The sequence below is a fragment of the Pelecanus crispus genome, chromosome 1, assembly GCF_030463565.1.
Source record: "Pelecanus crispus isolate bPelCri1 chromosome 1, bPelCri1.pri, whole genome shotgun sequence".
Taxonomy (NCBI): Eukaryota; Metazoa; Chordata; class Aves; order Pelecaniformes; family Pelecanidae; genus Pelecanus; species Pelecanus crispus.
The window spans coordinates 161,317,012-161,342,439 of NC_134643.1; the positions used below are offsets into that span (position 1 = coordinate 161,317,012).

The 25,428-nt window shown below is 39.7% G+C and overlaps 1 protein-coding gene across 1 annotated transcript in view; it reads right to left on the minus strand.

Annotated features, from left to right (window-relative positions):
- MYO16 (myosin XVI) overlaps positions 1-25,428 on the minus strand; it is a 315,002-nt gene that overhangs the window by 14,753 nt on the left and 274,821 nt on the right. The window contains exon 32 of the mRNA XM_075719324.1: positions 7,392-7,550. Coding sequence (XP_075575439.1) covers positions 7,392-7,550 — 159 coding nt within the window. The remainder of the gene's footprint in view (positions 1-7,391; positions 7,551-25,428) is intronic.

A 25,428-nucleotide genomic window follows, 5' to 3' on the forward strand; every position in this document is an offset into this window, starting at 1 on the left:
CAAACTAATGTCTGTAGGTCACACGGGAAGCTGATAACAGGTCCAGGACTCACAGCTTCATCTCCTCAGTACAGAGCTTTTTTGTAGTTCTTGTACTTATCGTGCACTCTCCATGTAGGAATTAGCTGCCCAAAATTTAGCTGTATAAAAACCAGTCATGCAGTGTAAAAGAGACAGGTAGTGTCCCTCTGTAGTCAGTCTGAAGTATTTGATTAGACTAGGCATCTACCTTTTGTGCGGCTAAAACTAGGTAAGGTGCTTCTGGGCCTAGATATGTAACTCAGATAAGAAAAAATGAGGCGAGCCCCACTCTTTGTATATTATACACAACATACACAGAATCATAATGGAAACAATTCAAAGTTCAAATGCAATGAATCATAAACTACTTATGGGTTTATGTACTGCACAAGACATAGTTCTGTTTCACGTTCATGTTCAGTTTCTTGTTCAATCATGAAACTGGCATAGAAACCCATTGTGAAACATACTTGTCTAAAAATATTTTTTTAAGTTTTTTTTATTTTGATAAATGAGCATTAACTCCTACTGGTTACCAATATATGATTTAACTCATAAAAATACAAATTGCATGAATAATCACATAAAATAACCTGACTTTGCAAGAGAAATAGAAAAAGAATTGTAAAGACAGGGAATGATCCTTTTTCCTTTTTGGCCTCTCTACCCTGCTTTTAGTTTCCCTCTTATAATGCTGCATCTCCACAGCTTTGTAACAAGGGACAGCTGAGTTTTTTTATTTCTTCTTCTGAATGAAGCTTGTGTAAATTATTCATAAATATGGATCTTTTTGTACAGATTCAAATCATCTGGACTTCTGCACACACAGAGGCAGTGAAGAAGGTGGAACCCCTGCTTGCAGCTCAGAAGCCAGGTCAAATCTTGTGAGAATCCAGCATTTCAGTCCTTTTCTGCCTGGTGCAGAGAGGAAGTCTGACCCTGTTCTCTCAGTGATTTGAACTATGTGTTGTTTTGAGGTGGAGTTATCACTTTTTGAAGTTGGTCCATGATACATTAGGTATGTACTAAGGCCAGGTCTGATGTTCAAGGTCTCCGGTATAGTAGGCTTGTAAAATACATGTAAATTACAACTATTCCTTTCTTACCTATGTTAAATTCCTTGTCCTCCAACTTAAAATTCTCCCTCAGCAAAACCACATATTTTTTGTCAAATGAAATGCTTGAAATAAATTTCCCTCCAAAAATCCAGGTTTTTTCAACACAAAACAAATCCCTTTTTTTCAAATAATTTCCTGAACTAATAATTTATTCACATAGATTCAGTTTGGATACATTTCAAACAAAGTAATAAAAAATTATTAACATCTTAATGCAAAATGCCTTTTTAAAGTAGGTGTTATTCATTTAATTCAAATAAAAGATATAAAGTAAAATTTTTGCATGATTCTAGACCACCATAAATGAATGAAAATACTTTCCTAGGCCAGCAGCATGTTTTGAAAAAGGTATTGCTTTTGCACTATATTCATATACTTTAGGATCTACCGTCCATGACAGCCTTGGGCTAAGAATAAGGTTATCAATGATTTTATGTTTATTTCTATGAAAATCACTTTGATAAGAGGTCTTATCAAGTAAGTAAAGTTTCCATGTACAGCAACAGCACGTCATCACAGACATGGCAAGCAGAGGCTTGGTGGAGTTTGGAAAGATAAAAGGAGTAGTTGATTACATTCTGAGAGTTTTCCTTTACATACACCTAATTAAATATTAAGATACCACAGCTGTGCACTGAATAAGGCCTTGCTTAATTCAACACAAGGTTGGAAGCATCAGTTTAGCAGGGGCAGGGGCAGAACTACAAGAACATAAGTTAATCAGGCGTTCAGACTGGCGCACAAATTACACCATCTGGACTGGCTTTCTTGCAAGTATTCTTAAGTTACAATAAGTAAGTCTAATTTGGCAATTTTTTGGCAAAATTATGCTTGCTAACATTAATACTGCAATAATATGTGGTGGTGAAAATATTAGCAAGGAATATGATTCAATCAATAATCTCTAAATGGAGAAGTTAAATGAAAGAAATGCACTCCCTTTTTTTTCACATAATCAAGAATACGGCCTTGTCCCAAGCAATGTCACTGGTAATGAAGCTGGTGAAGGGTCTGGAGCACAGGCCTTATGAGGAGCAGCTGAGGGAACTGGGGTTGTTTAGCCTGGAGAAGAGGAGGCTGAGGGGAGACCTTATTGCTCTCTACAACTACCTGAAAGGAGGTTGTAGTGAGGTGGGTGTTGGTCTCTTCTCCCATGTAGTTAGCAATAGGACGAGAGGAAATGGGCTCAAGCTGCGTCAGGGGAGGTTTAGGTTGGATATTAGGAAAAATTTCTTCATGGAAAGGGTGGTCAAGCACTGGAACAGGCTGCCCAGGGCAGTGGTTGAGTCCCCATCCCTGGAGACATTTAAAAGACAGGTAGATGTGGTGCTTAGGGATATGGTTTAGTGGTGGACTTGGTAGTGTTAGGGTAATGGTTGGACTTGATCTTAAAGGCCTTTTCCAACCTAAATGAATCTATGATTCTAGGATTCTATATGTATATTCAAACTAGAAACCCAATCCTTTACACACTTACTCCCTGTAATGCCTTTTCTGTATTGCTTCAAAGGAAGATCCCACACTCAATCCCTGATCTTCTTCCTGTACTTCCTATTTCCCATTTCTGCCCTGTTCCCAGATACTCCTCTTCGGATCCTTCAGATAAATAGCTTGCATCTCACATATTGAGATCTAGATCACTGGACATCTAGAAGTGGTTCTATGATTCCAGAGCACCTGCAGTCTCATAAGCTCTGCTACCCCCAAACTGGAGATACTGCGCTGCCTGGCCTCCAACATTTGTATTTGCAAAACAACAGCAACACCACAGAATCTCTGGGTCTTTGCAACCGTGGCCACACATCATTCCCCAAACCTTCTGTCCTCCTCCATGATTCTGCATTCACACACAGGCTGGATCTACTGATCAGCTCCACTTGCTACACTGGCTCCTATAGTGTGAAAGAGGCATCATCAGGAAAGGCAAGATTTAAGGCTCTGTGCTCAAGAGCATGTAGCCTGTGTCATGGTGACATGTCCCTTTTCTGTTAGGTTAACTGCTGTGACACCTCTCCCATTCTGCAACTTGTTGCCTGACGTGCTTAGACCTGGTGATTAAGTTTCAAGAGACTATATAACAGACTGTAGCCCTGTCGTGGTTTAACCCCAGCCGGCAACTGAGCACCAAATAGCTGCTCGCTCACCCACCCTTACCGGTGGGATAGGGGAGAGAATCAGAAGGGAAAAGTAAGAAAACATGTTTAATAATTGAAATATAATAATAATAATAATAATAATAATAATGATGATGATGATGATGATGATGATGATGATGATGATGATGATGATGATGATGTAGTGAAAAGGAAAACAACAAAAGCAGAGAGGAAAACCCCCAGGAAAAACAAGTGATGCAACTGCTCACCACCTGCCAACTGACACCCAGCCCGTCCCTGAGCAGTGGTCACTGCCCCCCAGCCAAATCCCCCCAGCTTATATACTGAGCATGACGCCATATGGTATGGAATAACCCTTTGGCCAGTTTGAGTCAGCTGTCCTGGCTGTGCCCCCTTCCAGCTTCTTGTGCACCTGGCAGAGCATGGGAAGCTGAAAAAGTCCTTGACTTAGTGTAAGCACTGCTTAGCAACAACTAAAACATCAGTGTGTTATCAACATTATTCTCATACTACATCCAAAACACAGCACTATGCCAGCTACTAGGAAGAAAATTAACTCTGTCCCATCCGAAACCAGAACAAGCCCACAGGTGACCTGCTTAGACAGAATGGCTACCTTCTTGACAGCTACAGTTAGACAAGACTAGTCCCCTTACCTGAACAATGCATAGGGCTTTTGGTGAAACAGCCAGGTTCTTACAGTTACTCTTATGCCGATCTGCATAAACTATATAGTGAGTCCATTCACATGGATCTCCATACACAAGCAGTGGACCTCAGTTACAACTGAAGAGGAATAACCAGAGAGGCTTCCTTCGAGGGACAGCAGCGTGCCAATGGAGCTGGACAAACAGCACAGTGCAAAGTGTGTGCCTGTATGACCATTAAGCACGACGCAGCACAATGCTCCTTTGCTCCGACAGGGCTGCCTCATCTATACAATATGTACTGTAATTTTCACTTGGGTTACACAGACTAAGTACATCTATGACACGCTCCACTGAGGGTAAAGATTTCCGGGGAATTTCTCCCTTTCACCAACCACAGGTTAGGTGACTTCTGTCACTTCTTGTAGTTGTCATATTTAGACATTTCACTTAATGATTGAACACTCCTCTATATCCTATTAGGTACTAGTTGGAAATGACAGCAAATTTCAGTAAATTTTTACCTGCAGTGTTTGAGTGTCTCCCACCAGAGGATCTGCTGTTTTGGGTGATTTAGGATCACAACTTTCAGCATTGTAAGGTAAAAGGTTATTATAGGCTTTCTGATTACTCTTTGTGTTTGAACAAGAAATAGCAAAAAAGCTCTTTCTTTCAGACTAAAAACTCTGGTAGGTGTGGAAGTTTTGTGGCAGAGAAGTCAGTCTGATAGCACAGAGCCATAGAAAGGTGTTACTCCTAATATTGAAGATAAACTAAAGAAGAAGAGGATTACATTATACAAAATGAAAAAGCAACTTACACTAAAATTCTGAACTAACAGCAGTGCCAGAAATTAAACTCAGCTTCCAAAAGCAACACAGCATTAATCTGTTTGGAAGCTGTGCCAGCCAGCTTTTTAGTTGCTTAGTAATGGTTTTCTAAAAAATTCATCAAGTTATAAGTAAGATCAACATCTTCATCAAAATCGTGATTCTTATGACCATAGTGACTTTAAGTTTCATGAAGCTTCAGAAGAGTGGTGCTGACACTTCATTCATGACAGCAAAAGACTAGTCTTATTTAAGAAATTGCTTCTGTGTTAACTCATAGGAGTAGTGTATGAATCTAGACTTTAGTTATATCACTGGAAAGTAGATTATATAGTTGCACTGTGTAACAGTGGAAGGCAGGTTACTCTATATTCAAGGGTTTTGTAATCTCGGTATCAACTACCTAATAATGCATTTGAGGTTTTACTTTCCTCAAAGCTAGAGGAGTTTGGTATACAGTAACAAAGAAATGAAAAACTATTTTATGTGGAAACATCTCATGGCTCATTCTCAAATATCAGTATTGCCTAGATATATCCAACAAGACACAAATTTCCAAATCATGCAGATGTTAAGATTGAGTCCTGGAAAGACTTTTTTCCTAAGCAAACTGGCAAACTGGTTTTGAATTCATGTAATCAAAGTACACCAAGGTTTCCATATTGTCAACTCTTTCAATTATTATTAAGGGTGGCTGGAAAACTAGCATTCTATATCACAAAATTTATAATCTGATTTTGCTCTGCATCAGGGTAAAATCAAAGTCTTCATCATTCCTACAACAGTCTGATGTAAGAAAAAACATAGATTTCAGCCTTGAAATGCAGCAAATAATGCTAATTCCTTACCCAGTGGGATACTGCCAGACCTAAAGGGAGTTTTTTTCTACTCATAGTATACAGTGAATATCAAAACCATTCCTTAACAGCTGCATCAAAATTGGGAACCTTTCATGAAAAGTTTGGGTTTGATGAATCAGTGTTTTTTAATGGAAAAAAAAAAAATCTTACTGAAAAATTCCATTGCATGACATTACACCTTTATGATTAAACTTTCCATTTACAAATAGCTTGAAAATAATTAGTTTATGCATAGTAGGTACTGTATATAAGCAATATGAACAGTCCTGGCTACTAGTGGTTGCAAATACACTGATAAAAACTTCATGCAAATAATGACAAGCACCCATCTCACCTCTTAGTTGGCCTTTTATTCAAGCAATGACTATTTATTTCAGTAACTGAGTCTGTTTACTAACTTAACTATAATCATTACAAATTAAAAACTTCAAGCATCATTTCATTTCTAAGCTGAAAGGAACACAGCTTTTGTGATTAAACTCCCAGGTAAGGGGTCTGGGGATAAAATGGTTGCTCTTATAAAAAGGTGCTCTCCCACAAGTCCATTAGGGTATCAGAATATATGGTTAAAACCCTACATAGAAAGGAATCAAAGACTTGGTCTACCCACAGTTTTTGTGTTAATTTAACAGTCTGACTCTTATACATGCTGAAAATATGCTCCCCTTCTCCCCATATTATTATATTGATACAAATGGGGACACAGTTGTAATGGACAAAGATGCCTTTTTCTTCTGTCACAGTGTGTTCCTGGATCCACACGGGAATGAATGCACCTTTACACTCATATAACTTCTCAGGCTGGATGAGTTTTCTGCTTTGATTATCAGAGAGAGCAGGAAGAATTATTTTGGCCAAGCACTGCAGAATTTGAAGAATAGGTTTTTCTTGAAAAGAAAGGAATTACTTGATTTTGAAATGTTTCATTTTGATAATAAAGCTTTTTTTTATTATCAAATTTAATAAAGATTTTTCATTTCAAAACATCGCATATTAAGCAGCTCTAGCTTTTTTTTTTTTTTTTAAAGGATAGCATATTTGGAAAACACAATGCAGTATTTCACTTGACCTGGTATTTTTTTCCCTTTGATTTTTCCAGTATAGCTCTCAAACTGCCAGCTGCATCATGTGTAGCTCTACCCTTAATAGTAAAGGCTATACAACAGTTCTGCTTATGCAAACCCTATTTAGACTTAAGTTTTCAGCATGAAGATAACTGTACCCGGTGCCGTGCAAGTATTTAGACATCTGCTTCTCCACGTTCCATCGAAATACATACTTTTTATTTGTCTTGTGGCTATTCATACCTGTCTATTTGTATTGTGTGATACAGGTGTTATATCCTTATGATTTATGCTTTTAGGACCTTGAAAGGTTTCATTCGTTCTGTCATTGCTCTTACACTATTTTGATCACCTTGTTGCAATGATAAACAATTTGTCATTCACTAGGAAGGCACTGTAGCAAAGGGAGATCCTGATTTCCCATTTTATGTCCCATTTGTATTGATTATAGGATCAGAAATCTCAAATCGCAGTCCTCCATGCCTTGGGCTGCTTATAGAATTGGAGCTGAGCTAATTACAAATTCCTCAACAGAGGCTCTTTCATTTTCTTGACATTCAGCTTTTATTGGAGAGGAGCTTATCAGTTCACACATACAAAGTTAAGCCAGTTCCAGAAACACAGATATTTCACAACTCAGAAGATTCCAACTTGACTATATCTTAAAAAGCTCATTCAAGGAAACACTTCAGCAATTTTATGTTAGAAGAGTTTTGGGATTAAAAACTGCTTACCATTTGATACTGAATTTCCATTTTCAGCAGTCACAGAACTGGACAGCGGATTAGATGACTGAGTTCCATGGTTATTTGCATTTTTATCCTGGGTTTCTGATCCAATATCTGATGTATTTGGATCTTCCCTGCTCCTCAAGTTCAGATTAGTTTCAGCACCTGACACAGAGAAAAAGCTTGTCAGCTTCCTATTAACTAGCGGCTTTCACATATAAATAGAAAAAACTAACACAGAGAAACCAAATTACTTAATCAAATTAATTTCATTAATCACTAAATTCACGAGTCCAGTGATAAATGTGCAAGATTTAAGTCAGTGATTTTTGCAATTTTTCTTCTTTTTTTTGCTAGTGTTCCATTGTAGCCATTTAAAGTTTAAGGAAGTGAAAGGCATTAACAGAATTTCATTTGTACTGTTTCTTTTCACACAAATATCAGCTGATAAAATTCCACAAATGTTTGTATTGCCCCTATTTTAGATTCTATTCTATTTCACATGAGTTCATACACCGCTGTCATCACTGCAATGCCTTTCACTGTTGCACTAGGTGATACTAGCAAAAGCTATAACATGGGTTTATTTTTTTCTCTTATCTCCTCCCACAAGAAACAAAATGGCTTTTGATATGAAACCATATGTAGCAAGATTCCTCCCAACAGAGCCTCCCCGTGAGCATTATTTACCATGCCTCAGGGCTCTCCAGCCATCAACTGTCATTTTCTATAAAGTTCCAGGTTTTCATGTCATAGCCTTTTAGCTAAATTTCTTCAAGACATCAAGAGGAGGTCTGATCCTGTAGGAGTTCCCAAGCTATGTACGATGCATAGGCGTTTCTTCAAAGAGAAGAGTTTTCTTCAAAACCCTTCTCTTCTTCCCCCTCTGACTGATGGCACATCCACACAAAGCAGAGCAGCTCACAGCAAAGTGCCCGGAGCTGGCTCTGAGCTTGCCTGGCTTTGTCAGCCCAGTGCACTGCGAGAAATAGGGCTCAGCCATCAGCTGTGCCTGAGCAGTGCTCCCCACTGGAGTACAGGGGCTGGAGGCAGGCTAGGGGCTGGGAGACAAGACCCTGAATGGATGGGGATGGTTGGAGGGACCCCCACTGCAATTCTGGCATCCCTGGCTACCCGTACTCCGCCCCCATATGACAGGGCTGATGAAGCTGCATGAAATGCTGCACTGGCAAGGCTACGCAGTTTTTGGTGGATTTCTCTCTCTTTTCCGGGTTTCTTTTCATTCTGTGGTGAACATATACACATCCTCTTTCCTTGACATAATCCGGTTTGTTTCACAGAAGACAAAGGTGAATTCAGTTCTCTTTCTGTTTAGCTCCATTTCAGTTTTCCTAACTCTTTCCACCCTGAGAGCTGGCCTTAGCTGTGGGGCTGATATGTTATGGCTGACCCGGGTGCAAAAGCCCTCATTGAACACTCTAAAATGGAAATTCTTCTTCTATGACAGCTCTCAAAAAGCTATTCCTTGATTTTGGTTGAGTCTATTTAACCTTTGTCATAATGAGAGCAACAACCAAAGGAGGTCAAAAGACTAGCTATTAAAACCAACATTACAGCATTCATCCATACTTCCTATGACATCCTCAGCTCTCCCAAAGATTCAATATATTCTTATAAGTCTTGATCACATGAGAATTTTTCACCAGGACAGGAAAAACATTTTTTCACCAGGTAATAGATACTTTGCCTGCAGATTTTTAAACTTAATGCTGACAGCATGGTCGATTTTTCATTTTTATGCCTGAACTGAAAAAAACCACCTGGTTTACAAAGTACCAACATTTTAAAAATGAATTAATGAAACAAAAACTATACATCTGTTCTGGTTAACTTGAAATGTTTCATTTCATTGAAAAGGGCTTTCTTAGTTTTGTTTAGCTTTCAGTTATCTAACTCTGAATCTTTCTTAACATTTCCTCTTCTAACAAAAAAGGCTGTCTTGAAAAGTCAAAAAGTTCATTTCCAAGCTGTCAGAATAAAACGTTTCAATATTTTCTTTTGCTCTGTCCCTTGCCCTCATTCCCTGATCATTATTTTTTGCCTGATCTGACTGGAGTGTTTCAGTGGCAGTGTTTCATAAACTGCATATTTAGGCAAATGTGCCATGCATTGAAAAAATTAGGCCAGCTCTACCCACAGTAACTGACTTGGGAGAGGCGGTAGAACCAGAGTCTGAGCTGGAAAAAGTATACGGTACAATTATAAGAGCATGCCTGGTTTAGCTTTTGTACAAGCAAGTTGACTGCAAAATGCATCTTTGCAGCTCATATTAAATTTGTCTGAAAAGGAAATGTCACTTTCAGATGTTAGTAGTCAGTGCTCTTGCCTATAGATCATAATCCACCTACATAATTATTGTGCCACCTTTTACATAAAGAGTCTCAGGGGAAGTGGCTGGGATCCTTATTTTTCTTGATATCTGAGAGATTTATTGATTTGCCTGACATCTGCAATTCATTTGAGAATGAGCAAGTAGAAAGACTTTTTCTTGCATTCCTATTTGCAGAAGCCTTTTGTTTCACAGGTACATTGATATTTTTTCATGGCATTCATGAAGGGCTCTTGGAAAAAAAGGTTATCTTTTCTTCTTTATATCTGTAAGATGAAATACTACAAAGAATTGTGGAAAGCTACTATTGAGCTAAAATATCATCCAAAATTGGCAGAAACAAGTAGTGGACAGATATGCAGCATATCTTTTGGGACAGCTATCTAGATAGAGATCTGGTATCCCATTTGTTCTGTTCAGTCATTGCAAGAAATGCACACCTTTAGTTTCTAAATAGAAGACTATACAGAGAAAATATACTTCATAGTGCCTTGTTTAATTAATCTTGGGGGTGGGAAGGAAGGATATATTTTGTTTCAAAGTAATCTGGATTATTTAAAGGTGCTTGTACTAATTTTCTATATATAAGCATCTTCAGCTGCTCGCTGGAGAAGAATCATGTGAATCCGTGGAAAAAGTGTAACCGCATTCACTGGCTAACTTCTAAAAGACTCCTGGAGATGTCAGAGTGTATCCCTATGAAACAAGTACTGTTTATTTATAGAATCATAGAATCATAGAATCATTTAGGTTGGAAAAGACCTTTAAGATCATCCAGTCCAACCATTAACCTACACTACCAAGTCTACTCTAAACCAATCAAGGGTAGACTAGACTAAACCATATCCCGAAGTGCCACATCTACCCGTTTTTTGAACACTTCCAGGGATGGTGACTCCACCACATCTCTGGGCAGCCTCTTCCAATGCTTGACCAACCTTTCCTTAAAGAAATTTTTCCTAATTTCCAACCTAAACCTCCCCTGGCGCAGCTTAAGCCCATTTCCTCTCATCCTATCGCTAACTACTTGGGAGAGGAGACCAACACCCACCTCACTACAACCTCCTTTCAGGTAGCTGTAGAGAGCGATAAGGTCTCCCCTCAGCCTCCTCTTCTCTAGGCTAAACAACCCCAGTTCCCTCAGCCGCTCCTCATAAGGCCTGTGCTCCAGACCCTTCACCAGCTTCCTTGCCCTTCTCTGGACACGCTCCAGCACCTCAATGTCTTTCTTGTAGTGAGGGGCCCAAAACTGGACACAGTATTCCAAGTGCAGCCTCACCAGCACCGAGTACAGGGGGAAAATCACCTCCCTGCTCCTGCTGGCCACACTATTCCTGATACAAGCCAGGATGCTGGTGGCCTTCTTGGCCACCTGGGCACACTGCTGGCTTGTGTTCAGCCGGCTGTCAACCAACACCCCCAGGTCCTTTTCGGCCAGGCAGCTTTCCAGCCACTCTTCCCCAAGCCTGTAGCACTGCATGGGGATGTTGTGACCCAAATGCAGGACCCGACACTTGGCCTTGTTAAACCTCATACAGTTGGCCTTGGCCCATCGGTCCAGCCTGTCCAGGTCCCTCTGCAGGGCCATCCTACCCTCCAGCAGATCGACACTCCCACCCAGTTTGGTGTCATTTGCAAACTTACTGAGGGTGCACTCAATCCCCTCATCCAGATCATCGATAAAGATATTAAACAAGACTGGCCCTAAAACAGAGCCCTGGGGAACACCGCTCGTGACCGGCTGCCAACTGGACTTAACTCCATTTACCACAACTCTCTGGGCTCGGCCACCCAACCAGTTTTTTTATTTTGGACTTTGTGTAAAATGAGTGAGTTTCTGAAGAAATTCTTTGCTATAAATAAGATAACAAGAGGATGGTTTATCCAGGTGTAACCAGTGTACTGTCCCAGTGCTGCAAAACTTGCCTGAGATCACTGGGAAATTCAGGCTGGAAGGGACCTCAGAGGTCCCTCGTGCACCCCTGCTCCAAGCAGGGCCGGCTGTGAGGTCAGACCAGGTTGCTCAGGGCTTTGCCCAGATGGGTCCTGAAAGCCCCCACGGCCGGAGCCTGCCTGGCCTCCCGGGCAGCCTGTCCCTCTGCCTGCCCCCTGCCTGCCCGTCCTCACAGGGGAGAGGTTTCAGTATCCAGCCTGAACCCCTCTCGTTTCAGTTCATGCCTGCCGTACCTTCTTGCCCTGCCACGCACGGCTGTGAGGGGCCTGGCTGCCCCCTCTCCATCCCCTCCCCGTAGGCACTGGGGTGCCTGTGAGGTGCCCCCAAAGCCGTCTCTGCCCCAAGCTGGACAAGCCCCGCTGCCCCGGCCTCTGCTCACAGGGACACCCTCCAGCCCTGAGCATCACGGGGGTGAACTCACTCCGGGTTATCGGCGTCTTTCCTGCGTTGGGGGGCACCAGCTGGCCGTGTTACCCAGATGTGGTCTAACAACGAGTGCTGGGCAGAGGGGACAGCCCCTGCCCCCAGCTCCTGGCGGTGCTCCTGCTGCTGCAGCCCCGGATGCTGCTGGCCACCTCAGCTGCCAGGGCTTGCTGCTGGCTCCTGCCCAGCTTCCAGGGCCCCCAGCACTCTTTCCTCAGAGCTGCTCCCCAGCCAGTCTGTCCCCAGCCTATATCATTGTAAGAGGTAATTCTTTCCCAAGTGCAGGACTTTGCATTTGTTTTTTTCAATAAGCTTTAGCATGCCAAAAGGCCCTGACTTTATCTTCTGCACTGGGGTATCCCTCTCTGTCCTGCCTCCCCACTACCCAAAATATCCCTGAGCATAATAAAGGTGTCTCCTGACTTTTTATCATAATATTTCTGTTCCACGCAGTGTATCATTGCATGGTGGTATCTTAGACAGGAATACTGTGGACAATTATAAAAGAAATAGGGAAGCTCTCTCTTAACACTAAAACCATAGAAAATTCCTACTGATTCCAATTTTATCCATCAAATACTGGTCTGAAATTCAGTTCACACTCATGTTTTTTCAGTCACCTGATGCTGAAATTTGGACTTTTCTCCACATTAACGTCAGCTCCCCCCTGCTGTCATGAATCCCTGCAGATACAAGCATGCACTGCTCTCTCATCCCTTATCAACCTTCTGAAACTAATCACAAATACTTCAGGAGAGAGGAAAGGAAAAAATTATGGTTCCTACAGTTGAACATCTTCACCAACACACTGAATGTTAGGTTTTTGTTCAGACTTGCACTCTGCTGTTCTCACCAGATGGACGGATGATTTACCAGGTTTCAACTTTTTTTTTTAAACTAACAGCATCTTAACAGTTTCCAGCTAGTAATAAATGTTATTTGAAGTCATCCATGCCTACTTGTGAGAGACTAGCTACAGAGAGGTATCAGCTGTAAGAGCATGGTGGGAGTTCATGATTATAAAAGGAATACAAACTTTAAGTGAAAACCTACAGGTTCTTTGCAACAGTGAACAGCATTTGGATTATTATTTTGGTGAACTGACTTTGCCAAAAAGATATCTCTGACTCAGTCAAATTCTTCTCTGACTAATCTTGCAGTTAATGAGGATGTATGGACTACAAGGATGTATGGATGTTTGGATTGGGGCATAATTTGCCCCTCAACTGCAGCATCGTTAATAGCTGGAAGCAATCACATGTACAGTGCTTTTAATCAGAGTATGACAAATCACAGAGTAACAATTATTTCCTTACAAACAAGCTCTGTATTCCAATAAACCCATGATTAATCACATCAACATTACTTGAAAAGTGTAAGAGGAAAGGTATGCAAAAGAGGCAGCTCACACAATCCTCATTTGCTTGTTATTCTTAGTGATCTTGGAAGTGACTGAGTTTAAAACTCATGACAAAGTCATAAGGTACAGTATGGACTGAAATTCCACTTATTTTGGAAAGAAAAGTCAGAGTATGGCAATCGTGGAAATGAATTAATATATGTGCTTCTTATTTTCCTTTTTGAGTCATTATCTCACTCCTAAAAGAAATTCAATGCACTGAAGTCTACATGATATAACTTTTTTGTCAAAAGAATAACTTAAACTCTTTTAATTGAGCTATGACTTCCAAATATCTTATTATAAAGCTCATTTTTCTCAAACATAAAATGTAGGATCCCAAACATCATAGCTATTTCATAAGGAGTACTTCGGCTGAATTAATGCTGTTATCACCAAATTAGAAAATGGGCTAGTATAGAATCTATTCAGATGATAGATTGAAGTGCAATACTGAAACATTTTGAGAAACTATTAATTTTGTAAGGAAATTATATATTTAGCCTATTTAATAAAGTCTAAAGCAAAGTATAAATCAATGACTGATATCAGCATTTAGGTGGAATCACCATAGACTCTTTGTGAAGCAAGACGTGAAAAAATAGTATGTTATTAAAAGCACAGCAGTAACTCACCTGTTTGGGTTGCATTTTTCTTTTCTGTCAAAGCCTTTTTTTTGTGCTCTTTCTTTAAAAGTAGGTATATCCATAATGTATATCTGTCCCCATATGTTGTTTTTTTCAAATAGTTCTCTTTTTAACATTTAGTGCTCATTTACAGTCTGACTGAAAACTCATTAATAACAACAGAAGGCCTCCACTGCTTTCAGTGGGTTTTGGATCAGATTCATGCTTACCTTGGATGCTTTGTGCAGCACTGCCAAAGCACCAAGGGATTCATAATACAGGGTAAATACAGAGGGCCTCTTCCTTTGTCTATTCTGGTAATTCAAATGTGCTCAAAACTGTTCTCTGGCCCTGAGGCAAATGATAAGAGACCCATGTCTTATTGTGTGTTACACTTTCTTGCCCTCCACAGCAGAGAGGCTGCATCCAAGTTATCTACCGGGAATAGTCCCTGGCTCGTGCCATTTCCTGAACCGTGCCCAGATCTGTCTGGAAGGGAGCCAGCCTGCCAAGTCCAAAACCATGCCAGGGACTGCTTTAGCACTTTGACTGTGCAGAGGATTGAGCTGCCATACCCAGGACATTCCCTGGCACAATCTCATTTACTAAAACAGATATAGCCCTTCACCTTGACAGACTAGTTACCACAATCAGGAATGAGTGGTCAAAATTAAGTCCACCTCAGGAAAAGAAGGAAAAACATGGAAGAAAAGCAGCCTCAAACCTGATGGGGCTCGTGGGGCACTGAACTGTTGTACAGTTTCTGCTGAAGCCACATTTAAAAGTTTCATCCTGACTATATGGGCAGAGCAGGTTCTTCCTAGTTTTGCTGTAGTATAAATGGAAGTCATACACCCCTCTTGATCTGACTTGTTCCTTTTCATGAGTTAAACAGAGAGATAAGGCTGAGTTCCCAGCTGAGGAATTTCAGTGCCACAAGCTAGGCAGGATGTGTCTAGGTCCTAACGTTGAAACAATCTCTGTCCTGGTCAACAGAAGCATCAGCCCCATAAAACAGAAAGAACAAATATAGAAAAAGCTTAAAAGCTTTTCTACAAAGGAATGAAACCTAGAAAAATATATAACATATAATTATGGAAAGAAATATATGAAAGAAGGGGGAAATAGTTCCCCTTCTTATCATTTAATGTCTTTACTAAATCCCAGGATACTGTCAAACATTATTTCTTCATTCATAGAAAACATGACTTTCTGTAACCAATAATCAATATATAGCTTTAGTTATCAAGATCCACAGCTATTCACACTTCTTAGCAACTATGAAATCTGGAAAACACATACATTCTGGCAGATAAATTAATGTAATATAGGAGGAGAAGCTTTTTGTACTTGGGCTACCACGGAATCTAAAAGCTAAATAGCTTGATTTCCTTGAAACCTGTGGCTGACATCCAGCAAAAGGGAAATTTCAAATCAAGCAGCTTGTTATTATGCCTGTGAATAAGAGAGAACTGATAGATCCTGTCAACCAGCATATGAAAGGCAAGACATTGCAGAGAGAAGAGATTCCTCATCTGTGCTCTCACTCTTTTTTGGGACAGTCAGGAATACACCAAATCCTAGCAGCCAACCCTGATTATTTGTTACATTTACTGTGGTGAGTGGACACTGTGAAGTGAGATTTTAAAAAAAAAAAAAAAAAAGATGGCGACTGTAGAAATTATACAGATATTTTTTGATGAAGGAAAGGAAGAGGAAGGTTAAATAAGAACAGGCCATTTTATTTTGGCTCAAGTGTTTTCCACTGTGTTTTGTTGCACCTTGACAATTGCACTTGGCGTTTCCTGTTTTGCTCTGACTTACTGTTGAGACATTCCTTGTCTGTGGTGTTTGCTAGCTACCCTCAGCACATGTTGTCTTGGGTGTCCTTTTGCTGGATAAATGCATATTGCTTCAGAGTAGTTCAGTTTACCCACATGAAGTCACACTGTGACCTGCTGTAGCATGACTGTTTACTCTGTCTGCTGAGAGCTGGAGGCAAGCAGATGCATCTTATTTGCTGAAAGAAATGCAGCAGGATGAAAACTGTCAAGACAGGATTCCCCCAGCCTATTAGCGTGTACTGCCTGTCTCCCCCTCATAGCAGTGCTGCTGGCTGCCGCTGCTGTCAGAGGCAATAATTATTCATTGATTTATTTCACCTCACGAAGCCTGCCCTTACAGTAGCAATTGTCTAGGATTTCCCCCTGAAATGATGCTCCTAGGATAGGCAGCAATGAATTTGTACTGTCACTTCCAGCACCCTTTCTGTCTGAGCTGTGTAAGTGGAGCTATCAGATGGTGTTACAAGCCACTCCAGAAGCTGCATTCTTCAACGGAGCAGGTAACTACTGAAACAGACCACTTCTTCTTTGCTCCGGGAAGCTGCATTTGTGGAAGCTCTGTATGAACACTGGAAGACAAACAGAGGAGATGCAGGCCATGAAGAACATCAAGTGACAAAACTCACTCTGCTGGAGGTAAAGAGCTCCTCTGAAGACTGTTGTGTTAGTGTGACACTGACCAGCCAGAGTTCAGAAGATAAAGCTGGTAGTGAGAAAGAAGTCACTGAAGGGACTGCAGGAACTCCTAGGTCTGGTTCAGCCCTTAAGCACCATCAGTTCAATCACTTCACAACTATGGAAAATAGACATCTAGAACAGAAAGGTTTCTTCTGTTTTCTTCTCTGATGGACATGCTGGTGGGAAGATAGTGCTCTTATTTTACATTTATTTCAGTGACAATCGTTACAAGCTACAAACCTTTCCCTCCTACCTAGAAGTAATGTTAGGGACATCTCTGCATCAGGTCAATTTTCAGAGTTGGTGGGGGAGATAGATAAGGCAAGTGCCTCCTTTTCCTGTCTGGAGGACTCCAGATTGTTTGAATCAGACTTGTTCCCAACATGAGACAAAGAATACTGCTGCTGAAGTGGAGAAAACAGCCTTCTTAAATACTGGTAATGGACGAAGAGTACCGGGACAAGCTGCTGCCTCTCCTGCTTGGTAGTATCTGAGCAAGAACTTAGAGCACCTTTTTAATGCAGCAAGTGTGCTAGAGTCCAGCCAGTGCACATGTTTCAGAGACTGGGGATTTCATTCACCCCATCTTCTCTAGGAACTGATCTCTGCAGGCCTTTCTGAGGTCCACTACTAACCACAGAGAGCAAGAAGGAGGGCAGCACTGCTTGAGACAATTTCCTGCCTTAAAAGAAGCATTTCTTCCCTCCATGTTCCCAAGTTCCCCACATTTTAAAGTCTAATATGGAAAAAAATAGCTGATTTTACTCTGTAATAGTTTTGTTTACTGTTATTGTGTGTTGATTGACTGACCAAAGAGTCTATTTCTTGTGTTTGCGTGGTTAAAAAACTGCTGGTGTGCTGGAAAAGGAGGAGGCAATTTGCTAAGAAACACAGCTTCCCTTTTTTAAACTGTTTTCTTCTAACTAATGTGGATGCAGCAGTTCTTTTTGAAGGCAGACATTTAGGTTTGTTTACATTTGTGTGTGGTATCTCAGTAACAGAACAACCATTACTGCTGGGCTTTAGCTGCTGTTGGAAGGAATTATGTGATGAGACACTGTCTCAACCTTCCTCCCCCTCAAACACAGTTGCAAATATTGTAAAAATAAACAAACAAAAAACCCCAAACAAACAAACAAACAGACAGGGATTTGCTACTGCCAACAGCATCACATCAGTTCTATTTACTTTTCCCACAGAATACTTCTACAGAGATTTTTCAGGATCTCTCTCATACCAGTTCTGGCATTGACTGCAATGCAGAAGTCTTAGCGTAAGTGACTGCATTGGGGAGATAAATTTTTTGAGCAGATCCTGAGGGACTATCTAAGGAATATTTTTAGATCACCTGTACTATAATCCTGCCCACCAAACAGGGACAGCTATTCTGGAAAACGTCTCGGACAACATTCCCAATTTGCTTTCAAAGTGAGCTGCTAAATTAAAATTGAATTTAGATTTTTTTTTTTAGCTTGTTTTTAAGTTCATTTTGAAGGGATACAGTGATGGTCAATGACACATCTGTGAACCTCAAAGCAAGAACATATGATAAGCATATGTGATGGGTGATAAGCACCCATACTGTGCACAAATTTAGCCAATCTGTGGCTAAAAACTGTCACCATATACTACTAGTATGTCAGCTTTATATTACAACCAGCCCTTAAGGGAAGAGCTAAAAGAAATAATGAAATGTGGAACTTCAGGTCTAATTTTTTCATATGTTTTTTCTTTTAGAAAGTGCACCACACAAAGGATAAAATTCATTTTCATGTTTTTAATTTTAAAATAGAGTGAAAACTCAAGCCAAAAGAGCGCTGAACTTGAAAGCTTCTTTATTTTCCCACTCACTAGTGGGCCCAGAGAGAAGATAGATGACCTAAACTGCTACTCCTACTTCCAGTGCTCCCCTTCCAAACATTCTCCTACCCTCTCAACAGCAGAGTGCAGTGGTGTGGAGAGAGCATGAGGGTCAAGGCACCCTCATGTTTATGACCAAGTCTTTTTCCCAGTCTCTTTCCAACTGTCTTCTTTTGCTTCTCCATCCAGCCCCACAAAATGCTGATGCTGGAACTGGAACGCAATCCACACATGTGGATCTATAGAGTTTCATGGTGAGCTGCACGAGTCCTGTCAAGAACTTTGGGTCATCACTGAGGGGCTGGAGTTACAGGTATAGACTGACTCACACATGGACTACCTGAGTCACTTCTCCCTTAGAATAGAATCGTTTATGTTGAAAAAGACCTTTAAGATTATCCAGTCCAACCATTAACCTACACTACCAAGTCCACACCAAACCAATCAAGGGTAGAGTAGGCTAAACCATGTCCCAAAGTGCCACCTCTACCCACTTTCTGAACACTTCCAGGGATGGTGACTCCACCACCTCTCTGGGCAGCCTGTTCCAATGCTTGACTACCCTTTCCGTGAAGAAATTTTTCCTAATATCCAACCTAAACCTCCCCTGGCGCAGCTTGAGCCCATTTCCTCTCATCCTATCGCTAACTACTTGGGAGAAGAGACCGACACCCACCTCCCTACAACCTCCTTTCAGGTAGCTGTAGAGAGCAATAAGGTCTCCCCTCAGCCTCCTCTTCTCTAAGCTAAACAACCCCAGTTCCCTCAGCTGCTCCTCATAAAGCCTGTGCTCCAGACCCTTCACGAGCTTCGTTTGCTCAGTCCCAACTGCATTGCTCATGGTTATGTGAGCCAGTGAGTTTAGAGTAGCTTGGTTTGTTTATAAGACATCTTTGGTTGCTGCATAGACATACCCATAAATGACAACCTGACCATTGTTGAAATGGCCACCTTGAGCTTATCTATGTCAAAAAATAAAAAGTCAACACATTTAATTGTTAACATTTCCAGTAAGAAAAATTTTAGTATGTTTGAGGCAAACCATTTCAATACTTTCCAAACATTTTTGAAAGACTGGACATGAAAGAGTATTTATTTCTGCCCAGAATTTCAGAATGCTTGATTTTCATTCCAGGGCAAAACAAAAATAAATGTCACAATCTTGACATTTTCTGTGAAATGGAATTATTTTTCTCTACTGAGGCTCTATGCAAAAGGTGATTTAATGTTGAGATGGATGTAAATAAGTTAAAAGCATCTGAACAGATTTCTCACTGAAGTTGAGAATTTAATTAGAGACTTTCACTAAAATGTGTGTTCAAATTTCATTCTCTACTGTGCCCCAAATGCCTGTAGTCCTGTAAAATCAAGTGACAGGACATTTACTGTCAAATAACCATATTCCTGGTTGGTATCAGGAATGGAAGTGTGCTACAGTTCAATTTCCTTATTCTCTCAGATATGACTAATTTCTCACATTAATGTATCTTTGGTTTACAGTTAGTGATGTAGTGGTTCCTAAACAAAGTCCTTCGTGGTTCTGCATCTTGGATCACAAGTAAAAAATACTGAAGACTGTTTACTATTTAAAGAAGCCCACAACACTGTTAATTCCTGAACCATTGCTGAATTTGGAACAAATAGGTTACATCAGATGACGAAGAAAAGACATTGTTGTGAAAGTAATAATCTTGTAAATGTCTACCTGAATGATCAAAATCACTATTAAAGGTGGGATATTATTAATATCTATGGGCTTGAAATGCACTAAGCTGAACCAGTATGGTGTAGTTAGCGTGCTCCAGTACCAGACAGGATGAAGGGGACACAAAGTAAATCCAACCCAATGGAAAGAAAGAAAAAAAGAATCAGTAATTTAAAAGGAATGCCCACAGTTCTCAGAAATGGACCATGTAAAAGGAACAGAAAACCTGGTGAAATTGCTTCTCCTCAGCTTCCTTCCTGTTAAGCAGTGAATAGGTATGAACATGAGGGAGCCTCTACTGGGTCAGACCAAGGGTCTGTCTACTCCAGGATCCTTTTCTGACAACTGTAGATACTTATAGTATAAGATCATGTCAAAAATACAGTGATATTTCCTGTGTGAACCTGGGTCTGCACAGTCACTTCCAACTTCTATTTGACTGGATATAGGCTTTGGAAATGTGTGGAGGAGTGCTAAGGATTTGATTTTATTTTCAATACAAGCATTTTAAATGCCAAATAAATATAATAAAGGTTCAAGACAATTTCCATTCTTTTTTCACCTGAAATATAAATGAGACTTGATTTGTTCTTCTAATAATCTTCAGGATAAAATTGTTTATGGTAATCACACACAAAACCTCTTTTCCTTGACAGAACAGAAAACCCAAGCAAATTACACATTACATGTAAGAGCAAACAATGAAATCAACCAGGAAGAGAAATGCCACAGTGAAAAAAAATCATCATAACAGAAACCCAAAAAAACTCGTCAGTAGTAAAATATACTAGTTTTCAGACATTCTGAAATGGAAAATTACTCTTAGTATATTGTGTTTAGCCTAAAACAACAGATCTTTTTTTTTGTGAGAAATTATCCAGATAATGGCAGACTTATAAATGAGAAGACTGCAGGTTAAGGTGGTATCTTTCAGGCTGTGAAAAAGTTCATAGACATTCTGCAAACAGGAATGGAAGGTATTTTCTCTAGACTCTCCTAACCCCTTCTTCTGCTGCAGTAATGCAAACCACAATTATTTCCTCAGAAAAATCACCCAGCATGGGCTGGATGGCAACCATATTGCCAGCAGTTCTGTCTCCTCCTTTGTAATTTTCTGTGTAGGGCATCTATGACTAGTCAAGTATGGGCCTTTTTTTATGACTCGCATTAAACTCCTACTAGCAGTGCTTTGGCTTTCTCCCACTTTTCTGTACCTACTGCAAGAGATTCAGACTGAAAGCTGCAAGTAGTCCACAGTGAATCAGAGAGTGATGACTCTCCTGTGTTCAGATATCTAATCTGAAAATTAGTCACAGAAAGTCACCCTCACTCCCTGGTAATTAAGGCAATTATATAAACAGATATTAATCCCTTTCTGAGAACTTCATTAAAGTTTTTATGCTTTGAGAATTTTACTTGAAAGATGTTACAGAAGTCCAATGCCTCATGTAATCATTCCTCCAGCATTCACAGGTAAAAGATAAAAGGTGACAACACAGCTTTCTGTATTATTCATGTTTTCTAAGTTGTTAGCTTTTGCCACAAAGAAAGTAAAACTATTACATTCCTACATCCATATAATGTAGGAATAATGAGATGCAGATATGAATATTATCTTTATTAAGTTACTTAAGAGGAAAAGCTGAGTGGCTTAGAGGCTAAGGCACTGGGATTTCATCTGAGAAACCCCAGTGGGGATTTAATTTGCAATCCACTGTTGAGACATTAGCTGCACAATAGCTTACTCTAATCTGCTGATAGAGGGAAATTATTTAGTAGCTATCAAACGGATACCTTCCTTTGACAGGACAGTACTCCCCATACATACATATTAAATCCTGTTATTTTCCAAGTTTGGGCCAATTTCAGTGAAGAGTATTTGGCAAGCTTTAGTCCCAACTAGGTACGTCTAAATATCTGCATTATTTGTCTAAATATCTGCATTATTTGCCAGTTGTAACTATCTTCCTGTGACTTCCAGTGCTTAAACTGGAGAATGTGGAATAATTCACTGATATGTGAAGCTGCCTGCCTTGGAAATACCTCAGGAGGTAGGTAAAGAGGGGATTCATGTAGTTAATGGATGCCAAAGATATTGGGCAAACATTTGAACAGTATCAATATTTTGTTAACACTCTAATGTTTGCATGTCTTTTCTGTTGTTGCTATATAAGTCACTAAACTGTTTTGGAAAGGAATAGGTCACTGAAGCATGTATAGACTTGCTTATACAGATATACTTGTATTGAAATGGTAACAATAATTCACAAAACTTGGAAGCCTATACATTGATGACCTACATAAAGGAAAGGTCTTCCTAATTTTATTTCTTAGGCACCTAAATCTGGGGTTGCAAGCTTACACATTTTCTTTTTCTCAGACACAGAAGTCAAGCATCCACGTCAATCTTTTCTTAACAAGCAGGAAGAAGAGAATGCATAAAGTCTTTATCTCAGTAGCCTGATGGTAAGGAAATTCATCCAGGTTAAGAGAAAATCATATTTCCTTTGCTCCTTTCCCTTTAGAATCCACATGAATACTCTCTCTGCCAATCTGAGCATGCATGATGGGCTGGGAATTATTCTGTCTTTTGTTCTGAAGCTGAAACCATTCCCCTTTGTATGGAAGAATTCAATATCAACTGTACCAATCAAGAGAAATAACACTGTGAACTAGAAATCTGAGTATTATTCATCCATGTTGAGAAAAAGAAAATTCTGTCCTTGTTCCACAAATATTTAATATGACATGCTTAAACATGTAATTGCCTCTTCCTTATATAAGGAATGTCTTACACGTTGAATAGTTAAAAATATTTGTACATTCTGCTATAGACTGTGGTTTTGAGATTAAGACATTGAATTGGGTTTCGTGAAGTCTAGTTTCAAATCTAGGGTCCTGCCTAGAAATATCTGAGTAGGGCCTCTGCACACAACCATTCAGTTTCTATCTGTCTTGAAAACTCAAGTTTCTACTCCTAGAAATCAGGGAGAATAGAAGAAATGTGTGTGTGTGTGTTATCACTTATCTGCGCTCAAGTCTCATTTTATATGGAGTAAAAGGAAATCCCTGTCTAACAATACAGCTGTAGCTTCAATGACAACTCTTTTCAACCTTGGAGAAATCACTTTATCTCAGTTCTCACCTGTTACAGTTTTGCTTATTTAAACTATAAGCTCTGCAGAGCAGAAAACTTCTCCTATTGCATGTAAAGTATTTTGCAAGAAATTGCATACTCTGAAATCCTGATCATTGCTTAAACCAGCAGATGTTACTGTTGTATAAGAAAAAAGGTCAGGCTAGGTGACCAGGTAATGAAAGTTGCTGCCATTTGATTATTTTTTGTTGTTGCCTGTGTGAAAGAAGAGTGCTCTCAGTTTGGTTCACAATAAGTCCACAGTCCCTCAGAAAACCACGAATGCATTCTATTGTGATTCCGGATGATCATTTCCCATGGAGAGGTCAGGTACCAAAAGGACATCAGTATTCTCAGGCCTTGAAATTACTCCTCCAGGCAAGAGGGAGGCATGTTGGGGGATCTGTCTGTATTGCACTTTTATTGGCAAGGAGGCTTTTATCTCAAAGGCTGATGATCCTATACAGAAACTTATTGATTCCCGTAACTAACTCTCCTTGGCTTCAAAATGGTCCACAATTTTACTTTCTGGTTTTAGTTAAGGTTGTTGGTAGGTTATAACTTACTGAAATAAAGGAAATTGCACATTACAGAGTGCTGCTCTAGGCCACGTCTTCAGTTTTAACAAATTTCTCTTAAAATTAATATAATTTTTTTACCATATCATCTCCTATAAATAAAATACTACAAATAACAAAAAGAAGAAGTGGAGGAGTCTTCCAGGAACTTAATATGCATCAGATAATAGGTGATAAAAAATCAGAAGCTAAGACATGGACAACTTCTAGTTTTACATAACAGAGTCCACACTGCTGATTGCCATCTTATTACTTTACATCAGAGTTTAAATAAAAGATTTTTTTTTCCAGCTGTTACCCTAGAAATGAACTGAACACATTAAGTACGTGAAAAAAGGCAAATTGTAAACACACACACATACATTCACCTGTATTTCTTTGTTACTTTCAATACATCTGCTCATCATTGAACTATTCATATGTAACCGCACTTAGTATTATACAGTAGCTTCCTAGCTCATAAAATATTGATTCAGGTTTTTTATCGTATATCTTTCTTGAACTTTGATCTTTCATACTTAGTGCCTTGATGAAATATTTAGAAGTACAACATTTTCCATGTGAAAGGTAAATTTAGAGTTTTTATATGGTAGCTTCTGTTAATGCACTAGCTTCAACCCACAGGAGACCCAAGCTGAACTCTGTCTTGGTCACATTTAGTTGAAAACTGAGTTTGCAAAAATCCTTCATCCTAAAGAAACATTTATTATTTTTAAGGTAACGGTCAGTTTTGTGACTTGGTTGGAGTAGGCTTACCACACTTCCTCACCAGGTACATTGAGAGAGCCTTGAGAAGATGCATCCAAAGACCTGAATGTAATAGTTACTTCCCAGCAGATAAAAATGTATTATCTATATAATAAAACAAGACCCCCCAGCTTAAAAAAAAAAACAAAACTACCGCAACATCTTTACAAATTTAATCAATTAAGATTGATTAGAATAACAATTAGATTGATCAGAATAACAAGGCATTCTCTTGAAGTTGAGAGCTCATGAAATCTCAGTTCATAGCTCATGGCTGATTGAATTCAGCATCTAGGAACATGCAAGGTCCAGCTAAAGCTTTTTCAAGGTCTAGAGGACTCACAAGGGTTCTGTCCACCACAGTTTCTCTGGTAGCTGGTAGGAGCCTTTCTGCCAGTATAAGTCTCTTGTCTCCACCTAGCCACTAACTTTCATGAAACCTGTAGAAACTCAATTAGTTTTGAGACCTTTATCTCCTTGTTGTATTTGGTTGAAAGGGGTTTTGGCTGAAGGCTGCCATGGTTCACAGAGCCAGAGAGATAGGGTGGCACACAGACAGACATACACATATCCAGAATAAGCACAAACACCTGTTTCTGTTCTATTATAACTGCATAAATCAGGATATGATACTGAAATCAATGGAGCAGTATATATTTAAGAAAATGGACAATGAATAAGATAATCTATCCCGTTCTCTACTGTTTTGTATTATATTTCAAAAATAGGACTTCATATTGCCC